Raw genomic sequence first — 25,172 nt, 5'->3', positions numbered from 1 at the left:
TTCTCTTTCCTCTTTTTAATCATCATTTCTGATGGCACTATAAAATGTTTGCTTTTATTATTACCTTTGTCCATTGACAGGTTGTTGTACATTTATTTAAATTTAAAACATGATCTTACCTTGCTGTTTCAGTAGTCACTTACAATTCTTTTGTCTCATTAAATGGTTGTTAAGAAAACTTGGAAACTACCACATTTCATCATCACTCAATAGATAGTCCTACTTCCTTTCTATGGCGGGGAACTCCCTCTCTGTCTGTGAGGAGTGTATAAAATGCTGCAGGCCAGCACAAGTTGGCAGAACAACACTGACAGATCAACTGCTAGGATTAAAAAAAAAAAAAAAAGCACACGACTTCTGATCTACTCCTTTCATCAGGTAAATATTCACTCTTTTCTTTTTACTTTGATGGAACTGGTCGCAGCTTTTATTGTTTGTGACTTTCTTTATTGATGGAAGTTATCATGTCTACAGCGGCTAACGGATAATAACTGTAATATTTAAGTGATAAATGGGTACATTTTCCCCTTTAAAGCTCCTGTAAGAAGTTTTTAGCAGGTCATAAAATAGAGTAAACTTTAATTCTGATGTCTCCTTATAAATATATAAGACCATCAGTTGTTGGAGAGATTACCTTTCTACAGTTATTTTTTATCAGCTGTCACTGATGGAGGGCAGGTGTCAGCGGCCCTGTATTCAGCTAAGTCTAGCTCTTTTGAGGTTTCCCACTTCAAAAACATTCATTGTGGCTTTCAAATTTAACATTCAAAATTTGGTATATAAGCAGAGGATTTGTCCTACACCCTCCAGGGTCAAACTCCTCAAGCACCTCACAAAAGCTTTGAAGGTTTGAAAATTGCAGTGACAGGTGGTGTTGATAGAATAGGATGATACTATACTTGAAGAAAAACATTTATATTCATATGTGTGAAAAAAAATGCTCTTTGTCTTCTTATAGAGCTCTTTTGATTCAGAAAAAAAACAAAGATGGACTCCCAGATTCAATGCAGCATGAGCGAGAAGTGGACCCCCAAAATGCCCAAAGGGTTGGACTTGGAAATTTCCCATCATCCTCTTAAAATGAAGCAGGTGGCCAACCTCATCATCGCCATGGAGAGACTGAAGAACAGTGTGTCAGAGACGCTGCTGAGCACCGAGTTCAGAGACGAAAACCTGCTCAACATCATGCTGGACAGCATCGTGGAAGGTAAACACACACAACTTCCACCCGACACTGCAGTTTCTCACCTGAGTGTTTCTCAGTCAGTACGTGAGCCAAACTTGATCTCTTTTAAAGTCTAACATTAAATACTCTGATAAGCTTGTTCATCGTTCCTAAATGAGTCCTTTACCTTTAGGATCAGATGTGAGTTATTGAAAGGGGATGAACAGTTTACATGCTTTTGTTCAGTGTTGAATTTACGGTGGCTGGAAACCAACCCAACAAACAGTGACACTGACACCTCTTCTTGCTCACACACACAGACACACAATCACCTGCTTTTCTTGCTCTTGGCCTGCTCAGAGTTTATACTCACTGTTCTGTTAGACTTTATTTACAGTTTGTTTTAAAGGGAGTTTGGCATGACTTTTTCAGCTCTCTAACCAATATAAATTATTCAGCTAAGCTCCCAGTTTTACCTCTTAAGCTTGATTGTGCATGAAGAGATGTGCTTAGTCAATAATTGCTGTTTCCCAGGTGGAAGACGATCAGCAGTTCATCTAAGTTTTCCTCTTTCTACCCCCCAGAGCGAGTTGTGTTTGAGTGCCATTCAGCTCCACCACTTCAGTTCAGCAGGACAGGAGAGCACCAGTGCAGCGTGAATGACAGTGAACAGAGGAGCTTGGTTCTTGTGCGCAACAGCATGGAGCTCCATGCAGTGATGCTGCAGGGAGGTGCAGACAACCGTAAAGGTAATTGCATGTCACAGTCAAGTTACATAGTTTGAAATCCTCTGTGGATAATTTGGACTAAGTGCTGAAGGTTTCATACAAATACCTTCTGTTACCTCCACAGTTCATCTGAACATGTCAACCTATGTGCACCCCGCACCAAGCTCTTCAGCAAGAACTGTGGCTCTTGGCATCAAGGACACAAATCTGTATCTGTCCTGCCACAAGGAGGGTGATGAGGCAACCTTACATCTGGAGGTAAAGCTCTTTCATAAATCCCATTAAAGTGTAAAAAACAGACACATTGACACCAACGTGAATTCTCTATAAATCTGTGCAAACAGATAAATTCAAGTGCTCTGTCTTCATTCTCCCCCCCTTAGGAGGTGGCGGATAAGAACAGTCTGCTGAATATCAGCTCGAACAGCGACATGGTGCGGTTCCTCTTCTACAAAGAGGACAGCGGGCTGAACCTCAGCACCCTGGTGTCTGTCCCATACAGCAACTGGTATGTCAGCACAGCAAAAGACAACAACAAGCCCGTGGAAATGTGCCTGGAGAGCGCCCAACGCCACAAAACCTTCAAAATTCAGCGCCAGAGTTAGAAACTCACTAAAAGTGAAAAGTGTCTGCTGGTCAAGTTTCAATATTGAGTGAAACACAAGTGCTGTAATGTTTGCAGAATCAGCCAATGAGACAGTGTTTGTTAAGGCCAAGTGTCTTGTGAAAATGTTTTTTGCTGTATGTACCAAGTAAAGAACGTGAAATGCTGTAATGTATTGACATTGTCAAGTTTCACCTCAAGGTGGCATTGTTGTGCTTGTTGGTGAGCACCCTTTTTATTTATGGCATTATATGTAATGGCACACTGGTAATGCCTTAAACTATTTATTTATGGATTGTGCAAAATCCCAGCAAGTATATTTATTTGTTTGTCCTTTTACTAATAATTATTAAAATGAAATTAAATAAATCTTCAGTCTCCTGAATCCTAAACATAGACTTGCAACTGATTTTTTTTTCTTTACTTGTATACAAATGTATTGATCCGAGATACAAGCATTGGATGAAGTTGTCCAACTTTATTGTCTAACCATGGACTGTTTTCCTAATGTACTGTTGTTGTTGTTGCCTGTGCCCCAATCAACTCAGAGCTCTGGCGCATGCGCTTTGAGCTTTGAGAGTTCAAATCGTCCAATCAGAGAAGAGAAGGCGTTCTGCCCGGTTAATTCAAAACCGGATGCGCGAGCTCAATCGTTGTGCCGAAGCTGCATCGTTTATCTAACCGACGCTTTACTGACATCGGATCAGCACAAAATAAAGGAAATATCGAATTTATATCAAAATGGAAGAAGAAGAGACTGCAACGATTATATCCAGAAAAGGTTAGAGACCATTTGTCAATGTATAGAAATTTATAATAGTCAATGTTTGGTACTAATCGTTCGGTGATGCTAAATATATGCTAAAGCTAAATGGTAAACGTTAGCTCACCGTTCATGTTAATCAAAACACAAACTTGTTTCCCTGCCTACTAAAAATAAAATTTAAAAAATGTATAGTCCATGTTAACGGCGTCAGGTCAAGTAGCATCAGACGTGAAAACTAGAATGAGTGCTGCTCAAGTGGTGCAGTTTCACATCAATATTGAAAGCTTAGCACAAAGAACACATAAAAGAACTGTAAACAGTATTATACAGCTATCATTACAACGGGCAAAGTGACCCTATCTGTTATTTAACGCAGCTTTTAAACGATTCACATCGTCCATATTTTAGTTTTCTACCAGAGTGTGACTCAGTCATCTTCTAGCAGCCAGATGGCAGCAACATTATGTTCAGTTGACTGCTCAGTTATTCATAAGCTTGCACAACTACAGGTCCGAGTGGTAAAATTAATGTGGTAAATGATGATATTAGTCACCACCTCTATTCTGTTTATAGTTCAATATACGTTTACTTGAAAATATATTTATTTTGTTTTCATTTAATTTCTTTTAGTTCCCATTTTCTCTGATTGCTACTTCCAACAAAGAGAGGCTGTAAAATGCAGTCCAGCTTAATTTTTATAGCATCTTTCCAATAGCAAGTGGAAAAACACACAAAAAGAAACGTGATCACTGTTCTGTGTTTCTGTGTTTTTCTTGTTGTTGTCATGGTTTGCATTCAGGGTCACTGTGCAAAGTACTTCACATTAAACTAACACAAAATTTTAGCCATTAATAAATGATCAAAGGTCAAAAAGATGCCAATTTAAGGCTCTAAAACAAAAAAAAAATGAAGCATACTGCATTGCATTTTTCATACAGTGTTCAGTTAAACTAGAGATAAAAAAACAAGTTAACTCTGTAACCTGACATTCTTGACTGAGCTCATGTGAATACTGTAAAAATCTGGCAGGACCATCTCTGAATTGTTGCGGTATTTTTATTCACAGAGTTGCGTAAGCAGAAGCTAATGGAATACTTGGCAGCAAAAGGAAAGCTGAAACAACCCAACCCAAGGTAGTATGAACAGATTCTCAGGGTATCAGCATCCAGCACTGTAAAGATGCTGAAAATCATGTTGAAAATATTCCCACTTTCCAGGCCATACCTCCGTGATGACCATCATTTGAAGAAGCTTGTAACTGGTGCATCAGAGGTAGGTGGGATCCCCTCTTCACATTTTAAAGCAATGATGTCAGGGGTTGTTTTTCCTTTTTTTCCCCTATGTTTTTGGTTTGGTTCAGTGCTGACCTAGAAATCTGACTGAAATGCTGTTTTATTTCACTCTAGCTGTACAGAAGTTAAAACAAGTTGAGCCAATCAATGATGCAGGTTCTCATGACTGATGGCTGTCTGTCACTGACCACAGGGTCTCTCCTCTTTACTTTCAGCTTCACATTCTGCAGTATCAAAATAAGCTCCATTTCTGACCAGGGTGTCTGCGGGGTCTTAAAAAGTATTAAAAGTTGATAAATCAATTTTGGGAAAATCAAGGGCCTTAAAAAGTATTAAAAAGTCTTAATTGTGGTATTATGACGTATTAAGTTTCATAGGTATTCAAGCTTTGACCCAAAAAATATCCATGAATATTTATTTACCTCCTTGCAACTGTCCCCTGATTGGGACGTTAAACATTCAGCTGATAAAGTTATAAAATAGAATAGAATAGAAAAGAATAAAGTAAAAAAAAAAGCAATAATAAAATAAAATAATAAAAAAAAAGAAAATAATAGTGTTACTTTATTGATCCCAAACTGGAAAATTGTTGTGTTAACAGCAGAAATCGATGGAGTCAGTTGAAAAATACAAAAAATAAAAAATAATAAAATTTAAAAAAAATACATAAAGACTCTAGTTTCAATAAAATACAACAATAAAGATTGTGAGCGGTATAAACAACAGCTATAAAGTAACGCCATTTCTAATTTAATAAAGAGAAATTAAATACAACATTAAAGCAAATCACACTATCTCCGGCACATGCCGTAAATTTTAAAATTGATTAAATAATTTCTCATTTTCTTCAGCAAGTTGGCCTCGAATAACTGCTGTTTCTTTTTGTGGGAGTGTCATAAACCTGCCTTTAGTTTCATTTGTTCTTTCAAACTTTATTCCTACTTAGCTTACATCATTTCTGTAAAAATGTAAACTACAACTGTGAAAAAGTGGATGCCAACAACAACTGAAAGTTGCGATAAAAAGGTATTGAAATCAACCTCAGGATTTTAGCATATACCCTGCTGACCTTTGACTCACATTTTGCACTGAATTCCACACACTCAAAATCAGTAAGAGTGTGGAGTCATACTTGTAGTGGATTAATAAAGAGCAGTGTGGAATTTTGTCGAATAGCAGGAGAGCGATCTCAGTGTAATTCTCAAAACAGTGTTGATATTAGGTGGAGGATTATATCTCACTGACACGTATTACTGCTGCACAGAGCTCAAGAACAGCTGACAGACATAAATCATGGTGCTCCACACCATGTTGTCTGCGTACCTACTTATACAGTACAATTTTACAATATAATACATTATTTACTCTATTCTGTTCTACATACTGCACCCATCTATATCACCTTTCCCAATTTTATCCTGTTTGATGGTTTGTGGTCTTATTTAGACTTCAGAATTTATACTTGAATAATATTTTTGTCATTACAGATGGTAATGGGAAAAGAGAACACTGCTCCAGTTGACAAAGTCATAAAAAAAGGCACAGAAGTCCCTGCTCCTACTGCTCAAGCCAACAAAAATCCTGTCAGAAGAGCCTTTGGTGTTGCAAACAAAGTGGATGTGAAGGGCGGCACTGAGACTGGAAGGCAGAAAATCCATCATTTGTCTGCAGCAACTTGCCCAGCACGACCCAAAGTTAACCACTACCCTGTTTTCACAAAAACGTACACAGTTTTGTCCTCCAAATCAAATTCAGCCAGCCATTTCAGAAAGCAACCAGCCACAGAAATAAAAGCATCAGGCAGAACCTCTTCAAGTGTAGTTCGTACAGCTGCAACAAAACCCAACAGCAGAATTAGCAGCAGCTCAAATTGTGCTTTGTTACCCAGAAAGACACACAGCGCCAGGATGAGTCTCGGCCCTGTCATCCAAACCAAGACTGGACTGATTCCTGCAGTGACCCAGCCAAGACAGAATCAAATCAAAAGTCAAACACACATCCCAGCTCGTACCACCAACACTATGTCTGCTGCCAGGAATGTGCGACCAAGCACCTCATCTTCAGTGTCTGTGACCCAGAAAAACACCCTGACTGTCACCACTACAAAGAAGCCTTTGAATGAGAGAGCAGGTTTTTCCGCTACTGCTAGAGCTCAGATAGGAGTTCAAATTCAGAACAGAGCTAACTCTAAAACTCTGGTTGGTCAGCCAAGTGGACTGAAAACAACCACCATCTCTTCAAAGAGCACAGCTGCACCAAATAAACCAGAAGGGAGATTTGGGAGGCTTAAACCTGCTCAGTCAACCAGCCAGCCCACGGACACTTCTTCAAAGCTGAGATCTGAGACTGAAGGGAAGAAAAATGGCCAACCATGCAAAGTCATCTCCAGAACTTCCTCCAGCAGATGCAGCTCCAGGCCTCCCAGCTGGATTTCACAGAATGCTGGGGCTGAGCGAGAAAAGAAAACCGAGGCAGGTGGCAAGAAGGGACACAGTTCAGCCTTTGCCTTTCAAACACAAATAGGTATCAAAAGATCACATGCTCCAGTCATATCACAAACAGCACCACAGCCTGTCAGGACCATCAGTCTAACAGGCCAGGTCAGGAAGACGGCAAAAGTCCCGGGGAGGGTCGTCCCCCAGACGGAGGGGAAGAAACTGACTGCTGTCCAGGAGGAAAGAATGTAAGTGGAGCAGAATAACCCAAATACGATGAACTGTCACTGACACATAATATTTGGGTTGACTCATGGTTTCTGAGAGCTGCTCACTTTAGACGTGCAAAACCTCACTTAGTCACAGTGGAAATTTACAATCTTTGCTGATTGGCAGGTCAGTGTTGATATCCATCTGCTTTCGGTACAGTCACGCCATGAACATTTCTGATGTTGGTTTTAGGGATTACCGAGTCAGCGAGTTCCACGTAAACAACAGAAAATGCAATTGTCATGTGTATTAGGTGTGGTTCCTTATGAGCTTTTTTTGTTTTTACCTCTGAGGTTACATCCTTAACTCAAATTCTCATGAATGTTCTTCGTCGATTGAATCTTGTTAGTGATGATAAGCGCCCATTTCCCAAACAAGAATGTTCCACTCCCAATTGATAAAATCTTTGTTCAACAAAAATTAAAAAAACAGTTTAAAATGAGTAATGTTTTTCTAGAGGAGCACGTTCAGTGCACCTGTTAACTTATACAACACACACTGCTTTATTGATCAGTTTACTGAAAGGAGAAGATGGATAATACAGATGCCCTGACTGAGTCTTGAAACTACTGAAGCCCATCATACATTTTTTCCATTAAACAATATCTTCTGTGACTTTCTCCAAAGGAAAAAATTACAGGAATGGCGAGAAGCCAGAGGCATTTCCTACAAGCGCCCTCCTATGCCGGTGAGACCTCAAATCAAATGCACCATGTCCGTGCCCCAACCTTTCTGGGCCTCGATGGCGGAGGAAGATGAGGCCCGCTCCCTGATCTCAGCTGTGGATAGTTCCCTGGCAGACTGCATCAAACTCCTGGGCGAGGTATTTCGAAAGTAATGGGCCATGGGGTATTCAGCAGTGCATTCACGTGTTTGTTTTTTTTCTCGTAGCTGTTGCAAATTTCAGCCACACTCCGGGAAATGACCCTGGATATTTATTTATTTTTTTTTTGTGGGGGGGGGGGGGGGGGGGGGGGGGGGGTTGGTTGGTTGGTTGGTTGGTTGGTTGGTTGGTTGGTTGGTTGGTTGGTTGGTTGGTTGGTTGGTTGGGGGTTGGTAGGGGGTTGGTAAGGGGTTGGTAAGAAGTTAGTTTATTTTGGGTTGGGTCATTAAATTAAAAGTTCATCAGGGAGCGTAGATGGCCTAGTGCTTTATGTTGTGCTGCATGAGGTTCACCCTTGTGCAGGTGGCCTGGGATCAAATCCAGCCTGTGGCCTTTATCAAATTAAAGACATTAAAGTGATACTCCGGGATGGAACAAGTTGGGTCCTATCACAAGGTTTAGGGCAGAAATTACCCCTACAGCAGTGTTTTTGTGCAGCAGAAGCCCAGGGCGCACGCACCAAACACCCCCTCCCTGCTCCTCTGCCGGTTTCCTCTGCACTCAGACGGGGCCAATTTTTACTTGACCAAAAACACAAATAAACGGACTCCCACTGATAAAGTCTGATATGGGTCTTCATTCACGCTTTATTTTAGAGAATTTTCAGTGCGTTACTTTCACACAAAAACACCGCTAAATAAGGCTCTAGTTCTCATCGTGTCATAAAACGGCTGCAGAGCCACAGCTGGCTACGAGGCGCTCGCCGCTTAGTGTATCAGTCCGCGTGCGCGGCGTGCCAGATATAAACAAACGCAGGTAGTCTGCCAGGATGAAGAGACACGATGAGAACTAGAGCCTTATTTAGCGGTGTTTTTGTGTGAATGTAACGTGCTGAAAATTCTCTAAATAAAGTGTGAATGCAGACCGATATCAGACTTTTTCAGTGGGAGTCCGTTTATTTGTGTTTTTGGTCAAGTAAAAATTGGCCCCGTCTGAGTGTATAAGAAACCGGCAGAGGAGCAGGGAAGGGGTCTTTGGTGCGAGCGCCCTGGGCTTCTGCTGCACAAAATCACTGCTGTAGGGGTAATTTCTGCCCTAAACCTTGTGATAGGACCCAACTTGTTCCCGGAGGATCACTTTAAGGCCCAAACAATAACTTAAAAAAGGCTCATCAGAATTGGTTGGAAGGAAAATGTATTCACATCAGCTCAGCAAAAAGTGAGATTGCAGCAACATCGAATGCAACATCGAATTATTGATTGCTGACACTGCAGTGATTTTAAGACAGTTAATATTCTGAAAATAAGACTTGATAATGTCAGGTGGCTATGGCTTGAGGAAGCCTTATAAATGAAGTACCGTACATTGGTGCTTTCATTCCAGTGTGTGTAACTCTGTTTGCCTCCTTGCACCTACAGGGTTGTCCCACAGACCAGGTTGAAGAGATCCTCTCCAGGCTGCCTGCAGTGTCCCACAAGTTTGCCAAATATTGGATCTGTAAGGCTCGTTTGATGGAGCAGGAGGGCAACCTGGATGTCTTGCCCATGTTTGAAGAGGCTGTGGGTGTTGTGTTAGAGGTAAGACGCCCAGTAATGTGTTTATCAGAACACTTTAATCAGGGTGTCTGTGGGGTCTTAAAAAGTATTAAAAGTTGATAAATCAATTGGGGGGAAAATTAAGGTCCTTAAAAAGTATTAAAAAGTCTTAATTGTGGTTTAATGAGGTATTCAATTTTATTGGTATTCAAGCTTTGACTCCAAAAATATCCATGAATACCTATTTTCCTCCTTGCGACAGTCCCCTGATTGGGACGTTAAACATTTGGCCAGTAAAGTTGTAAAAAAGAATAGAATATAATTACTTTACTTACTTAGAGTCAGTAGAAAAATACAAAAATTGAGAAAAATAAAATAAATACATAAAGATTTTAGTAACAATAAGATACAACAATAAAGATTGTGAGCGGTATATACACCAGCTATAAATTACTACTAGTTTTAAAAAGAGAAATTAAATACAACATTAAAGCAAATCACACAAGGCCCATGTCCTAAATTTTGATAATGATTAAATAATTTTGTGTTTTTTTTTCCAAGTTGGCCTTGAATAAGTCTTGTTACTTGTTGTGAGAGTGTTGATAAACCTGCTTTTAGTTTCATGTATTCTCTCAAGCTTTATTCCCTCTCAGCTTACATAATTTCTGTATAAATGTAAACTACAACTGTTAAAGATGGGTTGCCAACAACAACTCAAAGTCGCGATTAAGTCTTTAAACTTTTTGAAAGGTTTTTAAAAAGTCTTAAAAAGGTATTGAAATTAACCTCAGGGTTTTAGCATATACCCTGTTAATGCTGCACCCTGAAAGTCCCCGTCCTTTTATCAGTGAGACTGCATCATTACCTAAGCTCAGCATTCATTGTTCCCTGGTAACTCCTGTTTGTATTCCTAAAGCCTGGTCCATACTTCTTGGTTGAGTCTACACCATGCCTTAGGCTGTAGGTTTGCACAGGGCTTGTTGCCATGCACATGTCCACAAGCCCTGTGATTGGTCAGCAGAGCATCTCTTACTGTAAATCAGTGGCTGTGAATTCCATTTCATATGATGGCTCCTCTCTCTTCATCCTTCTTATAATTGCTGTATTGTTACTGCTGGACCCTGTTGATCATCTCCACTGTAATATGCTTCAATTCATGAAGGCGTATGCTGCCAACGCTCCTGCCGCCACCGCCGCGGCTCCTGCCAACAGTGGCCAACACTGGAAATTTGTCACACCCAAGCATTTGGGTGTGACAAATTGGTCTGACTGCATTCCACTGGTATCAGCAATTTTTTCCCGACCTCTATTTTATTGGAGTCTTTATCATCAGCGTAGGGACACAGCAGCAGCATTTGGCTGTGCAAACTACAGCTCAGCTCCAATAGCTGAGGAGGTTTCATCGAGGCACAGAGCATTGAAACAAACCTGTCTCGGCTGGCTTTGGCTGATCATATTTAAGTAAACAGGACTCTTAGAGCTTGCAATATCAGAACCATACATCTGAAGTGAGCCAAAGCTTGACATTGGTCAGCTCCGCATACAGTCAGGTGTGGCTGTATGGTTTCATTCTAGATGTGAGATCTGCAGCTATAACAATGCTGTTACTGTTTGGATGCTCAGAGTAGGGCTGCACACTACTGTGGAAAATGACATTGTGATATTTTTGTTTCCTGAGATATATACTGCTACATTTGTCAATTCTCCCTGACTCTCCCTGAAATGTTGATAACAGACTTTGTCTCTCTCTTCCTCTGTGAACGCTGTTAGTGATGCAAAACAAACTTAAAGCAAAACTTAAAGTTTGACGTTAAACTACGTCTGTTTCAAGTTTTTTGGAAGCTCTTGAGTCATGGGGCGTGGGAAAGAGGAAGAGAAATGAACAATAACATGGAATATCAGAAGATTCAAACTTTGACCTCAAAAACAAACCAAGAGCCCATTCTGACTTGTAAAAGACGCCTGGTGCTCCCAGTCCAGCGGGGCTCTAAATCTCTAGCCAGACTCTTCTCTTCTGTTGTACCCAAATGGTGGAATGAATTACCTTACTTTAAACGATCCACAGAGTCCCTTTCTACTTAAAGAGATGTCTGAAAACTCATCTGTTCAGGGAACACTTAGGCACTTAATCTGACCCTTCTCCTCTTTGTCCTCAGGGGTAGAATGAGTCAGAAGGTCTAAGACACAGCTCTTAGTGAATTTTCAGCACTTATTACTAAATATTGTTGATAGTTAAATTATATTGTTGCAGCAATTAAAAGTGATTAGTTGGCTAGATTTTTCTACATTATAAAAAAAAAAATCTTGCACTTAATGGCAGCACCTGGAGGTTTTTCCTTCTGTCGAAGGTCTTGCTTGTATTGTACGTTGCTTTGGACTAAAGCGTCTGCTAAATCAGTGGTTTCCAAACATGGGGGCGTAAAAGGTTGAATATAAACTAGACCTCTAATCAGTAAACGTTAAAACCCCTTTCCTTCAGTACTCTGTTTTCTCTTTGTCACTTTCCAGGAGTTTGATTAAGATCTTTGACTGAAACATTTACAAAGCCAGGACACTTTTAGGTCCACCTGCAGATTATTAATATTGTGATTGTCATGCGTAAAACCTGCTGCTCCTTAAAGATAATACTCAGATCATTGTTAGATTTAGATCATGGATAAATATACATCAGTTTTTTCTCAGAACATCCCCACTCTACTGAAGAAAATCCCCTCTTTTTGGTGATATGGATGGATCATGATTTGTGAACATAGACTGCATGGAGGGGAGTATTCTCAAAATATATTTTCTTAGCTTCAAAAAGGGGGGCCCTGCATAAAAAGTTTGGGGAAGATGACAGCACAGAAAAGGTGATTCATATGTAATGCAGTAAAATATAAAAAAGGATGCTTGGCTAGATCTAGTATTAATGTGATTTGGAGTGGACAGGATACATAAAATTAATTGAAAGGCGAAAAATATATTTTCTGGCTTCAGATGATTTTTCTTTTTCTTCATTATTGCAATGTTGTGATGTGTTGTGACTATTGCTGATGAGCACATCCCGATGAGGATGCAGTAAAGACATACTGTGCAGCCCTAGCTCAGAGTCAGTTTATGTGTTTAACTGTATTCTAAAAAAATCTCAGTTTCCTGTGTTTCTTCTCTTCCTAGCCGGTGGACGAGCTGCGGACTGTGGTGTTTGAGATTTTGAAGAAAAAGGACGAGATCCAAGGTAGTTTGCCTGCATGTGTGTGAAGCTTTGAGATTACTCAAAGAAGGAACTAACTATTGCATTACTAACATACCACAAATTCCAATCTGTGCTCAGTGTGACCTCACTGTTGCACTCTGCTGCTGATGGTCCAAAAATCTGCCTACACCTGGGTCTTCTTTATATATTTGTTAAATTACAGCCTTAAAGGGGTAGTTCGGGTTTTTTGACATGAACCTGTATGACATCCTCATCTATAGTTATGTACATCAGCGCTGTCTTAGCCCTGTCAGCGTCCTGTGACCCGAGATCTGGTTCGATTTTGGTTCAGACGAAAGTAGTCCGGCAACATGGCTGGGGTCACGAAAATAAGGCGTTTTTCCTCTCAAAACAAATTGTGTTCAAAAGAGTGATAAATTTGCATCACAAAACTCCATCTCTGTCGGCACAACTTCATACTTCTGACAAGTGCACCACCATTTGTCTGTCACTGTCACCCTCTCTTTCATGGCTCCAGCTGTGGCTCCAGGAGCGAACACAACAGTGATTGTCTCTCTCCACCCGTTCTAACTCCATCTGACGAATATCAGCATCAGTATATTCGGGTTCATAAATAAATCCCCTTGGCTCTTTGCTAAATGTAATGTCATCTTCATCAGTGTAGTAGTCAGACATGTTATCATTAACTTTAAGTCGCGCGCAGGTCAGCTGGATGCACTGCTTGGCGCAGTGATACGCACCAGAAAGTAGTGCCAATCGATAACAGAGTCTGACTTTTTCCGGTTTGCAGTTTTGTGATGCAAATTTATCACTCTTTTGAACACAATTTGTTTTGAGAGGAAAAACGCTTTATTTTCGTGACCCCAGCCATGTTGCCGGACTACTTTCGCCTGGACCAAAACCGCACCAGATCTCGGGTCACAGGACGCTGACAGGGCTAAGACAGCGCTGATGTACATAACTATAGATGAGGATGCCATACAGGTTCCTGTCAAAAAACCCGAACTATCCCTTTAACATGGTAGCTCAACTTCAACCTGTAACATGTTTTTGTAAACTGGTTTTGGAAATGGACAAGCTGATATGCACAGCTGGAAAATCTCAGTGCTTTTGCTCAAAGAACTAAAATTTGTTACTCTAAAGCTATTTTGGGACTTCTACGATGAATTTGAGAACTGTCAGTGTAATTCTCACAGTTTCTATCTCTTGGAAGTTTCACTTCCTCTTTTTTGCTGTTTCTAACTTTGAATTTCGTGTCTTGAAGCCCCTGAGGAAGAAGAGAAAGGAGACCAGATTCCATCCAGTGCGAGCACTCCTGAAAGTACCAATGACCCAATGATGACCCCGAAACCTGTGAGAGCTCTGATCTATGGGGAGAAAGGAGACTCTTCTGTAGTCAAGTACAAGATTACAGCAACTCCTGGGTAATGTTTATGTCATTTTGACAATCTTCATGCAAAAATTGACTTAATGGTTTTCCTTCAAAATTACCCCATGAGGTTGAAGATAAGTGGCGCCAGAGGACACCGCCTCTGTAATGGTTTCTCAAGTATACAGTTGTATGAAAAACTTTGGGCACCCCTGACAATTTCCATCATTTTCATTTATAAATCATTAGGTCTTTGTATCAGCAACTTCATTTTGATCCATCAAATAACTGATGGACACAGTAATATTTCAGTGGTGAAATGAGGTTTATTGGATTAACAGTAAATATGCAAAATGAATCAGAACAAAATTAGACATGTGCATAAATTTGGGCACCCCAATAGAAAAATCTTATCAATATTTAGTTGAGCCCCCTTTTGAAAAAATAACAGCCACCAGACGCTTCCTATAGCCTGTAATAAGTGTCTGGATTCTAGATGAAGGTATTTTGGACCATTCTTCCTGACAAAACATATCTAGTTCAGTCAGGTTCAATGGTTTTCGAGTGTGGACAGCCCGTTTCAAATCATCCCACAGATTTTCAATGATATTCAAGTCTGGGGACTGGGATGGCCATTCCAGGACATTGTATTTGTTCCTCTGCATGAATGCTTGAGAAGATTTTGAGCAGTGTTTTTGGGTTATTATCTTGTTGAAATATCCAGCCCCGGTGTAACTTTAACTTTGTGACAGATTCTTGAATATTATTCTCAAACAGAGTTTCCAGCTCTCAAACATCATAGCTGAATGACGGGGCTCATTCTGATTGGATGGCACGGGCTTTACGTTGGAAAAACACTGCCTTTTATGGGTTTGGCATGCGTCGAGCTGCACCTATTGGCGGATTTGCCTGCTGTGTGTGGACGAAAGTATTTCTGAAAACGTAAGAGCGGGGCTACATGTGGACAAGGCCTAAAGGGTTGCTTTAGGGCCAAATTTGGTCTGCAAGCTGTTAATTGAATAGCGCTACATGAACAAGGAGAGGATCATCACTGGGGTGGGAGCCGAGCGAACTCAAGCTGTTTGGCAGTCCTGGACACGCAGCTGGTGTGAGCTGACAATGAGAGAGCACGCTGCAAACAAGCAGTGGAACGGAGACACATCAGTCTCTGTGTGTTTGAGGCCTTGAGATGTACCGCAATGCTGTGTTCATAAAAAATTCTCCTGAATTTCAGGCGCAGTTTGGGTAGCCACAGGTTTGAGTGCTTCAGTGACATGCTGTTATTTCTTTCTCTTTCCCTGTGGTTCAGTGTTTTTATTACCCTCAGCGTGTGTTCCAGAGGTGGGCGTGATCCTCCACTTTATTAAGTTGACTAACTGCTGGAGCTCGATGAACTGAAATATCACAAAGAAATTAAAAAGTACTCTTTCAATATTTTACTGCTGGAATTTTTATTGCATCGAGACTGATTTGCAACTACCCTTTTCTAGATAATTCAGAGATGGAGCATGTTTTTATCTTTCTCTTGCCTTTGGTTCCGACATGGATTTCCCAATGATAACAGCCTGACAAGTTGTTGGCTTGTTGATATCAACACTTATCAGCACCCACAGGCTCCATATTTATTTAGATGATTAGTTCTGAAGAAGAAAACTGTTTGTGCATAATTGCTTATTGAAGAGGAATGTTGGCTCCAGGCGCCTGTAGAGCTTGGAGTAAATTAAAAAAAGATGTCAAGACTCAGCAAAAGTCAGATGTTTCACTCCCTCTCTCAAGGGTCCTTTTGATCACTCTGTAAACTGCATGTGTTTGTTTCTGTGTGTATTAAACCTGCTCATGATATGAAGCCTAAACTTCCTTTGAACCAGCACAGATTGTCCAACTTCACTTCCTGGAGGCTGGATATAACTGGAAATAACAGTCGTCATTTTGTTTTCCCAGTGGCCCCCCAAGCCAGCAGACGGAACCAGCACGGGTCAACGGCCAGGAAGTTCGCTTCTTCACCCCTGTTAGACGCTCAGTGCGAATCGAAAGAGCCTCACTCCGGTACCCCGTGTCCCTTCAGGAACACGATCTGTGTGTGGCTTCATACAACGACCTGATCTCAGAGGAAGAAAGTGAGAAAGGTGACGAGCAGAAGGACGGTGAAATAAGCCCGTCCACAGACAAAACGCCGATGTATGTTTACAGGGAGAATGAGGCACTCAAAGAGAAGGTGTTTGTTCAGCTAGTCTGCGATGAAAGCATTTAGCTACTGCTAGAAAACTGAGTTCAATTATCTACAATACTCTGTAAATAATAAACTAAATTGTGGTGCAGTTACTCTGGTATTCCATGAAAAGAAGTGAAGGTGTGTCCTATCACTGGACTCATGCAGAAGTTAATTGAATTCAATGTCATTCGTTTTTATACTCAGCTTGGTGTATATAGTTATGTAAAATAAATAGCTTTTTTAAACATGTAACTTGTTTACAACTTTGACTTCATCAACCCTTATTCTGCACAGCGCTTCCTTTCACAGAAGCCTCTGATAAATAGAGCAGAAGAGCAGACTGACATTGCTAGACTGTCATAAATGAAACTTTATGACTTTATCTCAAAATCTAAGTCATAAAAATGAGGAAAAAAGCAGGTCATAAAAATGTTGCAGAGTCAGGATAAAGAAATCGCACACAAGGGTTTAAATAAAATGACTGACTCTCACTGACCCTTCCCTGGCAGACTATACTGTGTACACAAGACTTCTTAGAACCTGAACTCATCAGAATCAGGAATCAGGAATACTTAATCAATTCCAGGGGGAAGTTTGGTATTAAAATTGCTCTTACTATAAGGCAACAGTTGGAAATAAGATGTAATAGGGACATACAATAAAATAAGCGTTAGGTATACAATAATACAAGCAAAAAAAATAAAGAAAATAAGATAAGAAATAAAATAAGCATCGGTGGGTCACATTGTACTCCCAGGTCTCATATGGAGCTGGCAGAAGAGACATGCAGAGCTTTAGATGTAAAATAAAACAATTGCGCTTTTTGCTTCTGGATAACTACTTTATACTACCGCTACTTTATTCATCCCTAAGGGAAAATTTAAGAGTCACAGCAGCAATACAAGAAAACTAAAGTAAGAAAGAGTGTAGTGTAAAAAGGTCCATAGCGAAATGGATGACGACAGCTTGTCCATCATTCTCAAGTTCAGCCAGTCTCCACCTCCACAGGGTCCAGGACTGAGCTTCTTCAGCAGTCTGTTCACTCTCTGTTTCCTGGATCCTGTCTGCTCAAAGCAGGTGAAGTTCTTCCAATGTAGCTCCGTTAGCCATGTCTGTGAATAGCATGATGCTTCTCTGCCTTCTGGTATTCCCTCTGGTGCTGGGTTAACACGGCTAGCGTATCCATCTTATTGAAGATAGAACTTACATTCCCAATAACGATGGATGGAAGGACAGGTCAATGTCGTCACTTCTTAGCTCAGCCTGTCGTCCTCACCTCCTCCTCCTCAACTTTTGGGGAAATATCAGGCCTTGCACCAGTTAGCATTGACTTGCTACAGGCTGCTAACAGCTAATTTCACATGTAAGCAATGCAGCCATGGTTACATGTAGGATCTCCAGACAAACACATGGACAAAGACAGACAAAGAAGAGAGAGCTGCTGCATCAGGCAGCCACAACCAACAGGGCAGCGCCTAGCAACATCTTCGTCATTTTACTGTTTTACATTATTTGCTTCAACCTTTGCAAACGGATCTTCCAGACATAACACCACAGAACATTCAGTTCAAACCGAGCGTATGACACATACACACGATTTACACCGAGAATTGCACCACACCTGTAAATGACTCAATGAAATCTTCAAGTGAAACTGATCGGATTAAAAATAGAAATCCAGATTGACAACACTTTCACAGAAATAGGTGTAGCTACAATAAAAACGTGACTCAGAAATGATCACGTTTCTTCTGTCTTTTATTGTGTCGTGCTTTTTTTTCCAATACAAGAACACCATTTATATCAGCTTTCACTGAAGAACTAAGACATGCCTTGACCTTTATCGGATCTCTTCAGACCTTGTAGTTATTGCACCGTGCATCAGAAAGAGGATAAAAACTCTTAAACCCCATTTAGATATTTTAAAAGCACTGTGAGGAGCCTGGTTTTTATTATCCTAGCGACTCCTTTAGGCTAAATTTGTCTATTTCCTGGTGACTGCATTTTTTGTGAAAGCTAACAAAGCTGTCACAGTTATTAGGATTTCCACCAAGCATTCACATACCAGCACACATCACTGCATCTTGAAATCATTTTGCTCTTTTCTCAAGAAAAGTCCTGGGTCTAGAGTTTTTCTTTTCAGACTTCAACAGTAAACATGCTTTTTTGCCAGGCCTACCACAAGTACAAAACATAAATCAAAATGAGAAAAAAACTCACTTCTTTTCAAACTATTTTTTCCTATTCCTCATAGCCAAGCTTCAGCTCAGTTTTTCTAACCAATCACACGTCCAGGTGACCTTACAGACCCTTCAGACCTTAACACCATCAGCTAGAGCTGGGCAACTGTGGTAAAAATCCAAATCATGATCAATTGAATCTTCTACCTCGATTTCAGTTAATTCATCTCACTCTCACCCAGAACAATTGGGGGTTATTTATCAAAGCAATGGAATTGAAAACACACATCGGCTAGTATGGAAATATGTTGTGGAAAAAAATCAAAATAGAGACCAAGGGGGGAATAATCAAAACAATCGACAGTCGACAGCAGTCTTACATCGGTTAGAACCCCTGATTGTCCGTTTCAGTTATTTAACCTGTCCATCACTAGTAATCACATTTTACTCTCTAGGCCACGACACTATTTCACAACCACCACAAAACTCCCCACAGTGACTTAAAATACCTTTCTTCATGAAACTATTTTGAGTCAGTCACACGCCAACAGAAGCTGCTGATGTCTTTGTTTCCTTGAAAACGGTTTTCAGATAGATTCTGAGGGAGTTTCTTCCACTCAGTCAGCACATGTAAAAATACCATCATGCAGAGTTTGCACATATTACTTCAGTGTTGTCTTTCATGTTTGTTGTGTCTGCGTTTATTCTGAAGTTAAGTCTCTGCTCCTGATTCAGGTAACTTTGTTTTCTGTGCTTTTGTGTGTTTTTTTTTTTTTTTTTTTTTTACAGCACATGAAGATAAATATGAGTAATTAAAGTTTCAAGTAAACCTGATATTTCAGTCCCTGGTCTAGGGATGCACCGATACAAATTCAGGTATGGGTATTGGTGAATAGTTGCCCCTCAAAGCTGTATCTGTATAGGTGGGAAGGGGCCGATCCATCCAGGCAAAAGAGATTCCTCCCTTTTCTTTTTTTACCGGCGCTCTTGGATACTTGATTTGGAAAGTTATCTCTGATATACTTAATGGTTTTTGCTGAATTACCGGTGTACAGGGTAAAAATATCACAATTGAAAATTAATTTCTGCACATTCTAAAGCATGGTTTTAACCAAACTGATGGTAAACATATAATTTTATAAATATAATTAAATATAATTTTTTGTCTTTTACCTAAACATTACCATTCTTATACCTCAGTAGAGCATGCAGGTTATTATTAAACACTGGTATCGGATTGGTATCGGTCGATACCTAAAACCAAGGTATCGGTAACAGAACCAGAAAAGTTAGATCCCCGGTGCATCCCTACCCTGGTCTTCAGACAGTGAAGACTGTCTGTGGATTGTCTGTCCTCTTATAAATCCGACAAAGAAGAAAACCGCGACACAGTAAACAAAGAGCATAGATGGAGCATTTCGTTCTCTCTGTGATTGGCATGTAGCTCTCTAGATACAATGTGCAATCAAGCTTTGTTTCAGAGAAGACTGTGAGCTGCCAGGAGAAATGCAGCCACCGTGGGGGTAAGTGACAATTCTTTTGACCAAATAATGGTCTGCAGTGTGTTGCTCCACCTCCTGAAAGTGGATTGGTTCAGTCTGGCACCCATACAGAAGGGTCCCAAAAAAGTAGGCCGGCTCGTCTTGGTTTTTGGGGATCTGTCCCAGGATAAGTCAGTGGAAATGCCACAAAATGTGCGCCGTACCGAGACGAACCGAACCAGTCTGCTTGGTGGAAACGTGGTTTATGCCTTTGGCAGTGTCCTGCCCCGTCTCATCCTCCTGGCAGCGACTTTGTCGCTCACCCTTGGAATTCCTTTGTACAGGATATTGTTGGGTACATGTGCGTCCTTGCTGATGTTCAGTTCTACATGCAGCATCCTGTTGTTACACCCATTTAAAAACTTCTGCAAGGTCGGCTTCAGGGTCTAGCATTCACTGCCTTGGAGTAGAACAGATTCCACTGTAGCGAAGAAGAAGCTCATTTTGATTTGGCGGGGGAGGGTGGAGTTCCATACACAGGTCATGCCGTTCAGCGCCTTCCATGCTAGTGCTTTCCTCACTTTTAGGTCCCGCTCGGTTGAAATGATCTATGAGCCAAGGTACTTGAAGTCTTCAACCTTTTCCAGCACAGCCCCACATTACTGTATCATTACTATCACAACATTACTGATCAACTTCTTTATGACCTAACACTAACAGCAAACCCATCGGTACCACCTGTGTACACCTATATTTGTACTAGCTGTACCAGAAAGTAGAGATGGTGTTGGCACTAGGCCAGGGATATTCAATAAATCAATTAAACATACAATAAATGAAATGAACTAAATTTTGCCGGCCTCAGCTTATTGTGGTTGTTTTACATGTCTCTTGCCTTCAAACAGGATGGATGTTAAGACGGTTTACTCTGTGCATGGCTCTCAGCCCCCTAGGCACGCTTGTTCTGTAGCTAAATAAACGAAGTGAACCCTTGTTGGTCAAAAAATCTTGGTGTCCAGGGGGAGGCTGGGCTGCTAGCATCAGGTTAGTGTAAACACAGTGCAGCGAGTGAGCCTCGCGAGCTTGTCAGCGCAGGTTAACTTTGTAGAATTTAGGAGGAAAACAGATGATTATTAAATGAAAGGCCACAGCCCTGGAGTAGAAATGTCTCAGCTTCAAACCGAATGAGCGAGGTGAGCCCATGAACACAGACGAGCCAGTGTGCAGCAACAAAAAAAGGCAACACAACCAACTTGCATGCCCACCTAAAACACAACCACCCGACCCAGTTTTCTCTCCTGGGGAAAAAACTGCACCTGCAGATGCAGAGCCTTCATCCCGACAGTCAACATTCACTGAGAAGTTTGATGAACTAAGTAAAGACAAACAGAACAGCGCAAAATGGTGTGTGCTAACAGAATATCACTGATATTCTAATAACAATATTAAAAAATACTCATGAGAAATAAAATTTTATTGCATTTGAAAGGGGGTATTGCATTACTATGATGTATTATCTTTGTATTAGAGGTTAATTTGGTCTCAAAATAATGTCAATAGTATTGTTCATCGTCAATAATCATGGGATAATATTTGTTATTGGCCCAGGCCTTGTTGGCACTGGTTTGGTAAATAAGTGATAAAATCCTAAAAGCACTTTAATATATGATCCCATTAGGGTCTGACTCGCTCTTCCAGTCATCCGGAGTTTTGGCCCCTGTACGATGGTTTCTTCAGCCAACATGCACTAATTCCAAGGGTCAGTGAGAATCTTAACAAAGCAGTGACCACCCAAATAGAGTTTCAGGAAGTCAATTCTTTGTTCAGATGGGCTCACTGTGTGTGGGAGTGATCTCCTGATTGTGGTTGGTGCATCTCAGCCTGATCTCACTACTCACAACAACTCCTGTGATAACCACGTTTTCCTTCTCAACTGTAATATTTCTGGTAAAAACATATAGGTTGGTGAAATGAAAATGAAAATTCAGAAATAAACTAGTGAGTGGACAGACATTTGTACTGGTGAAATCCACAGTAGACACAGAGTGGCAAACTCAGGTCTAAAAATATGAGGCAATGTGGAGGTACCAAAAACCACATACACACCAAGCCTGTCTGAATAACAAATTTCTCTAACTGTGCCAGGGTAAAAAATTTTTGAAAACAGCACTCTCAGTCATTTACCATTGTACGGTTTTGAAGCCAAAATTCCCCTGTCACAGGCGCAGCCACTGGCAGCAGTTGTAGAGACTGTGAGGGATTCTGGGAGAATCTGAGTGGAGCCAGGCGACAAAAATAATGATTTTTTTTTTTCTAATCTCTTCTTGACTCTACCTCCCGACATATTTTACAATCCCTGAAAAAAATACACAAAAACGGCAGCTGTCAATCATCTTTAAACGTGATATAAAACCTTGTTTTTAACCTCTTATAACTACTAAAAACGAAACTCTTCAGAAAAATGATGACTTGAATACAAGGCAGCCAAATGATATCTACAAATCACCGTAACAATCGGATGTGAGAAACATTTTCTACAAGGTGTATTAATTTTTTAAAGTCTGACCACAGCCCATCTTGAATGACTGGAAAGCCGGATTTTTTTACCTATACTGCCGCCAGCCACCAGGTGGAGCAGTTTTCGTTGCGACCTCACTTTGAGCCGAGCAAGATAATGTCCATTTGTTTTTACAGCCTATGTTTAAAACAGCTTCACCATCCCCCCACTCTACCCACTCTCCCCACTGCCATGCCTGCCTTTGTCATAACAACTGTTCATCTGTTCATTGTCTCACTTCACCCTCATGACTCCAGCTAAACTGGCTTCTGTCACTGCCGGCATGAAAAATTCAACATGAATTCTTGACCTCATCCCAACAGACCTGATTACTGTCTCCCTGCCATTTCCCATCTCATAATAAAAATCATTAAAGGGCAACTATGTTTTTTTGACATCTGGACCTTATTTATAGGTGTGTGCATGCTCATATACTCACTCAGACAAACATCGTGCAGCTTGGAGTCCTTCAGAAGTTATTTAGATCCAGCTGATTTTAGCCGCACTTAGCGGGGGCCACGGCAAGGGAGCTTCAGTGCGGGACATAATCTCTGCAAAATCGCTCATTTCGGCTTTATTTTTTCATCCATCGCCAGTGTTATCACAAACACACTCCTCTTCTATTGCCATAGGCGAACACTGTCCATAAGCGCACCACCAGTTTGCATTGAGTCGTGGACGTGCTCCTGTTTGTTGTTCTCGAGCCAGCTCTTCGTCTCTCTTCCTCTGCATCCTTCTTTCATGGCGCTCCTCGTCCGTGTACTCAGGCTCAAACCGGTAAGGACAACCTTCAAACGTTTGTTTACCAGGTCAGCTCTGGGTCAGCTGACCCACCTGAAGACGGTAGATGAGCTAACTTTATGATAACACTGGCGATGGATGAAAAAATATAGCCAGAATGAGCAATTTTTCAGAGATTATGTCCCGTGCTAGAGCTCCCTTGCCGTGGCCCCCGCTAAGTGCGGCTTAAATCGGTTGGATCTAAATAACTTCTGAAGGACTCTGAGCTGCTCGATGTTTGTCTGAGTGAGTATATGAGCATGCACACACCTATAAATAAGGTCCAAGTGTCAAAAAAACGGAGTTGCCCTGTGACTCCTCCCTCAAGTCTGGTTCAGTCCCCAAAAATCTCAAACTCGCAGCTGTAACCCCCACCCTGAAGAAACCCAGATTCCAGTCTGACAATATGTGTCACTTCAGACCCATCTCCAGCCTCCCCTTTCTTTCAAACACCTTGGAATGTACCGTCCCCCATCAAATCAAGTCCCACCTCACCAATAATATCCATCTCGAACCATTTTAATCTGGCTTCTGTCCCCTGCACAGCACAGAAACAGCCCTGCTCAAAATCACAAATGACCTACTCTTGTCCTCTGATTCTGGCCACCTCAACATTCTTGTCTCAACCTCACTGCTGCATTTGACACGATAAACCACACTATTCTGCTCTCCCGCCTGGAACATACCGTTAAGATCACTGGAACTGCACTCTCCTGGCTAAAATCTTATCTCACTGACCTTCAACAGTTCATTAACTCAACTGCTTCTCTCACACTGCCCCTCTGACTCAAGGCGTCCCCCAGGGCTTGATGATTGGTCCCCTTCTTTTCATCATATATTTGCTCCCCCTTGGTGACATCATCTGTCAACATTGCCTTCATTTTCACTGTTATGCAGATGACATTCAGCTCTGTATTTCCACCAAATCCATAACCACAGATCATTAACTGCCTTTGTACTGCCCTTTCTACACGTTCCAGTATGTAGAGTTAGACAGCCAGATAACAGTTCACAAAAGTCTCCAATAAACACACAAGGCTTGACTTTTACTTGGATTTACTGAAGCTCGATGAGATAGTTTCCAACTTTGTTTGTAAACTGAAATACACAGAAAATAATGCTAAATCAGCACAAACATGGAATATATTTACTAGTTCCAAAATATCCTCATAACGAAACACACAAAGTATAGCCAACTTGACAAGCTAACCTCAGCTGCCTCACAAAACAATAGTATTAGCATTGGCAAATGAGTGTGGGGTAAAATATAACAACCAAAAGAGCCACAATAAAGATTTTCTTCATTTCTTGGACATATTTATAACTATAAAATATCAGAAACTTACAAGACGAATGTTCTCCAAGGCCAAAGCGTGAAAGAAATGGACTCAGCAAACCAGGATGTTCCCTGCCTCCTCTGTGAGACTTCTGCATGTGACTGAGAGAAAATGAAACCTAAGCCTGATACCTGAAGTTCAGTTACTGACAATGTCCACCAGATGGCAGCAAACACCATGAACTGAAACAAAATATGAAATCTGTTTGCCTTTTAAACTTAAACTTATTTATATCACTTTTTAACATATTTATACATTTTTAATGACAACTGACTTTATATCAAAGGCAGCACACTCCCCGCTTGATATACTAACATTATATCACTACATGTACAACAAAATAAACTGAAAATGCCCTTTGTTTTAAACACACTTAAGAGTCCTTTCTCTAAGGCTCTGAAAGAAGTACCACAATTTCTGAGACTGGCCTCAGAAACACCTTGGC

The 25,172-nt window shown here is 40.9% G+C and overlaps 2 protein-coding genes across 2 annotated transcripts; both read left to right on the top strand.

Moving 5' to 3' along the window:
• Positions 1–305: 305 nt before the first annotated feature.
• Positions 306–2,735, top strand: LOC141790783 (interleukin-1 beta-like). The gene is made up of 5 exons (XM_074670862.1): positions 306–378; positions 959–1,207; positions 1,750–1,914; positions 2,018–2,151; positions 2,277–2,735. Exons 2-5 carry the CDS (start codon positions 988–990, stop codon positions 2,496–2,498), a joined length of 741 nt encoding a protein of 246 aa, XP_074526963.1. The 5' UTR covers positions 306–378; positions 959–987; the 3' UTR covers positions 2,499–2,735.
• Positions 2,736–3,117: 382 nt separating this feature from the next.
• On the top strand, positions 3,118–16,626 carry ckap2l (cytoskeleton associated protein 2-like). The gene is made up of 9 exons (XM_074670861.1): positions 3,118–3,278; positions 4,330–4,396; positions 4,481–4,535; positions 6,043–7,238; positions 7,888–8,083; positions 9,502–9,660; positions 12,772–12,832; positions 14,076–14,235; positions 16,122–16,626. The coding sequence occupies exons 1-9, from the start codon at positions 3,239–3,241 to the stop codon at positions 16,429–16,431; spliced, it is 2,244 nt and encodes a 747-aa protein (XP_074526962.1). The 5' UTR covers positions 3,118–3,238; the 3' UTR covers positions 16,432–16,626.
• Positions 16,627–25,172: the final 8,546 nt, after the last annotated feature.

The sequence above is a fragment of the Halichoeres trimaculatus genome, unplaced genomic scaffold (genome assembly GCF_033239565.1).
Source record: "Halichoeres trimaculatus isolate MK-OKI-2021-1 unplaced genomic scaffold, fHalTri1.1 fHalTri1_scaffold_5, whole genome shotgun sequence".
Lineage (NCBI taxonomy): Eukaryota > Metazoa > Chordata > Actinopteri > Labriformes > Labridae > Halichoeres > Halichoeres trimaculatus.
Note: the sequence above shows the minus strand (reverse complement) of the source record. Positions and strands in the feature narration are given on the sequence as shown.

Coding starts and splice junctions, on each gene's coding strand:
- LOC141790783 (XM_074670862.1), top strand. CDS start 988: ATGGACTCCCAGATTCAATGCAGCATGAGCGAGAAGTGGACCCCCAAA. Junction 1,208..1,749: donor GCTGGACAGCATCGTGGAAG/GTAAACACACAC, acceptor TCTACCCCCCAG/AGCGAGTTGTGTTTGAGTGC. Junction 2,152..2,276: donor AGGCAACCTTACATCTGGAG/GTAAAGCTCTTT, acceptor TCCCCCCCTTAG/GAGGTGGCGGATAAGAACAG.
- ckap2l (XM_074670861.1), top strand. CDS start 3,239: ATGGAAGAAGAAGAGACTGCAACGATTATATCCAGAAAAG. Junction 12,833..14,075: donor GAAAAAGGACGAGATCCAAG/GTAGTTTGCCTG, acceptor CGTGTCTTGAAG/CCCCTGAGGAAGAAGAGAAA. Junction 14,236..16,121: donor AAGATTACAGCAACTCCTGG/GTAATGTTTATG, acceptor TTGTTTTCCCAG/TGGCCCCCCAAGCCAGCAGA.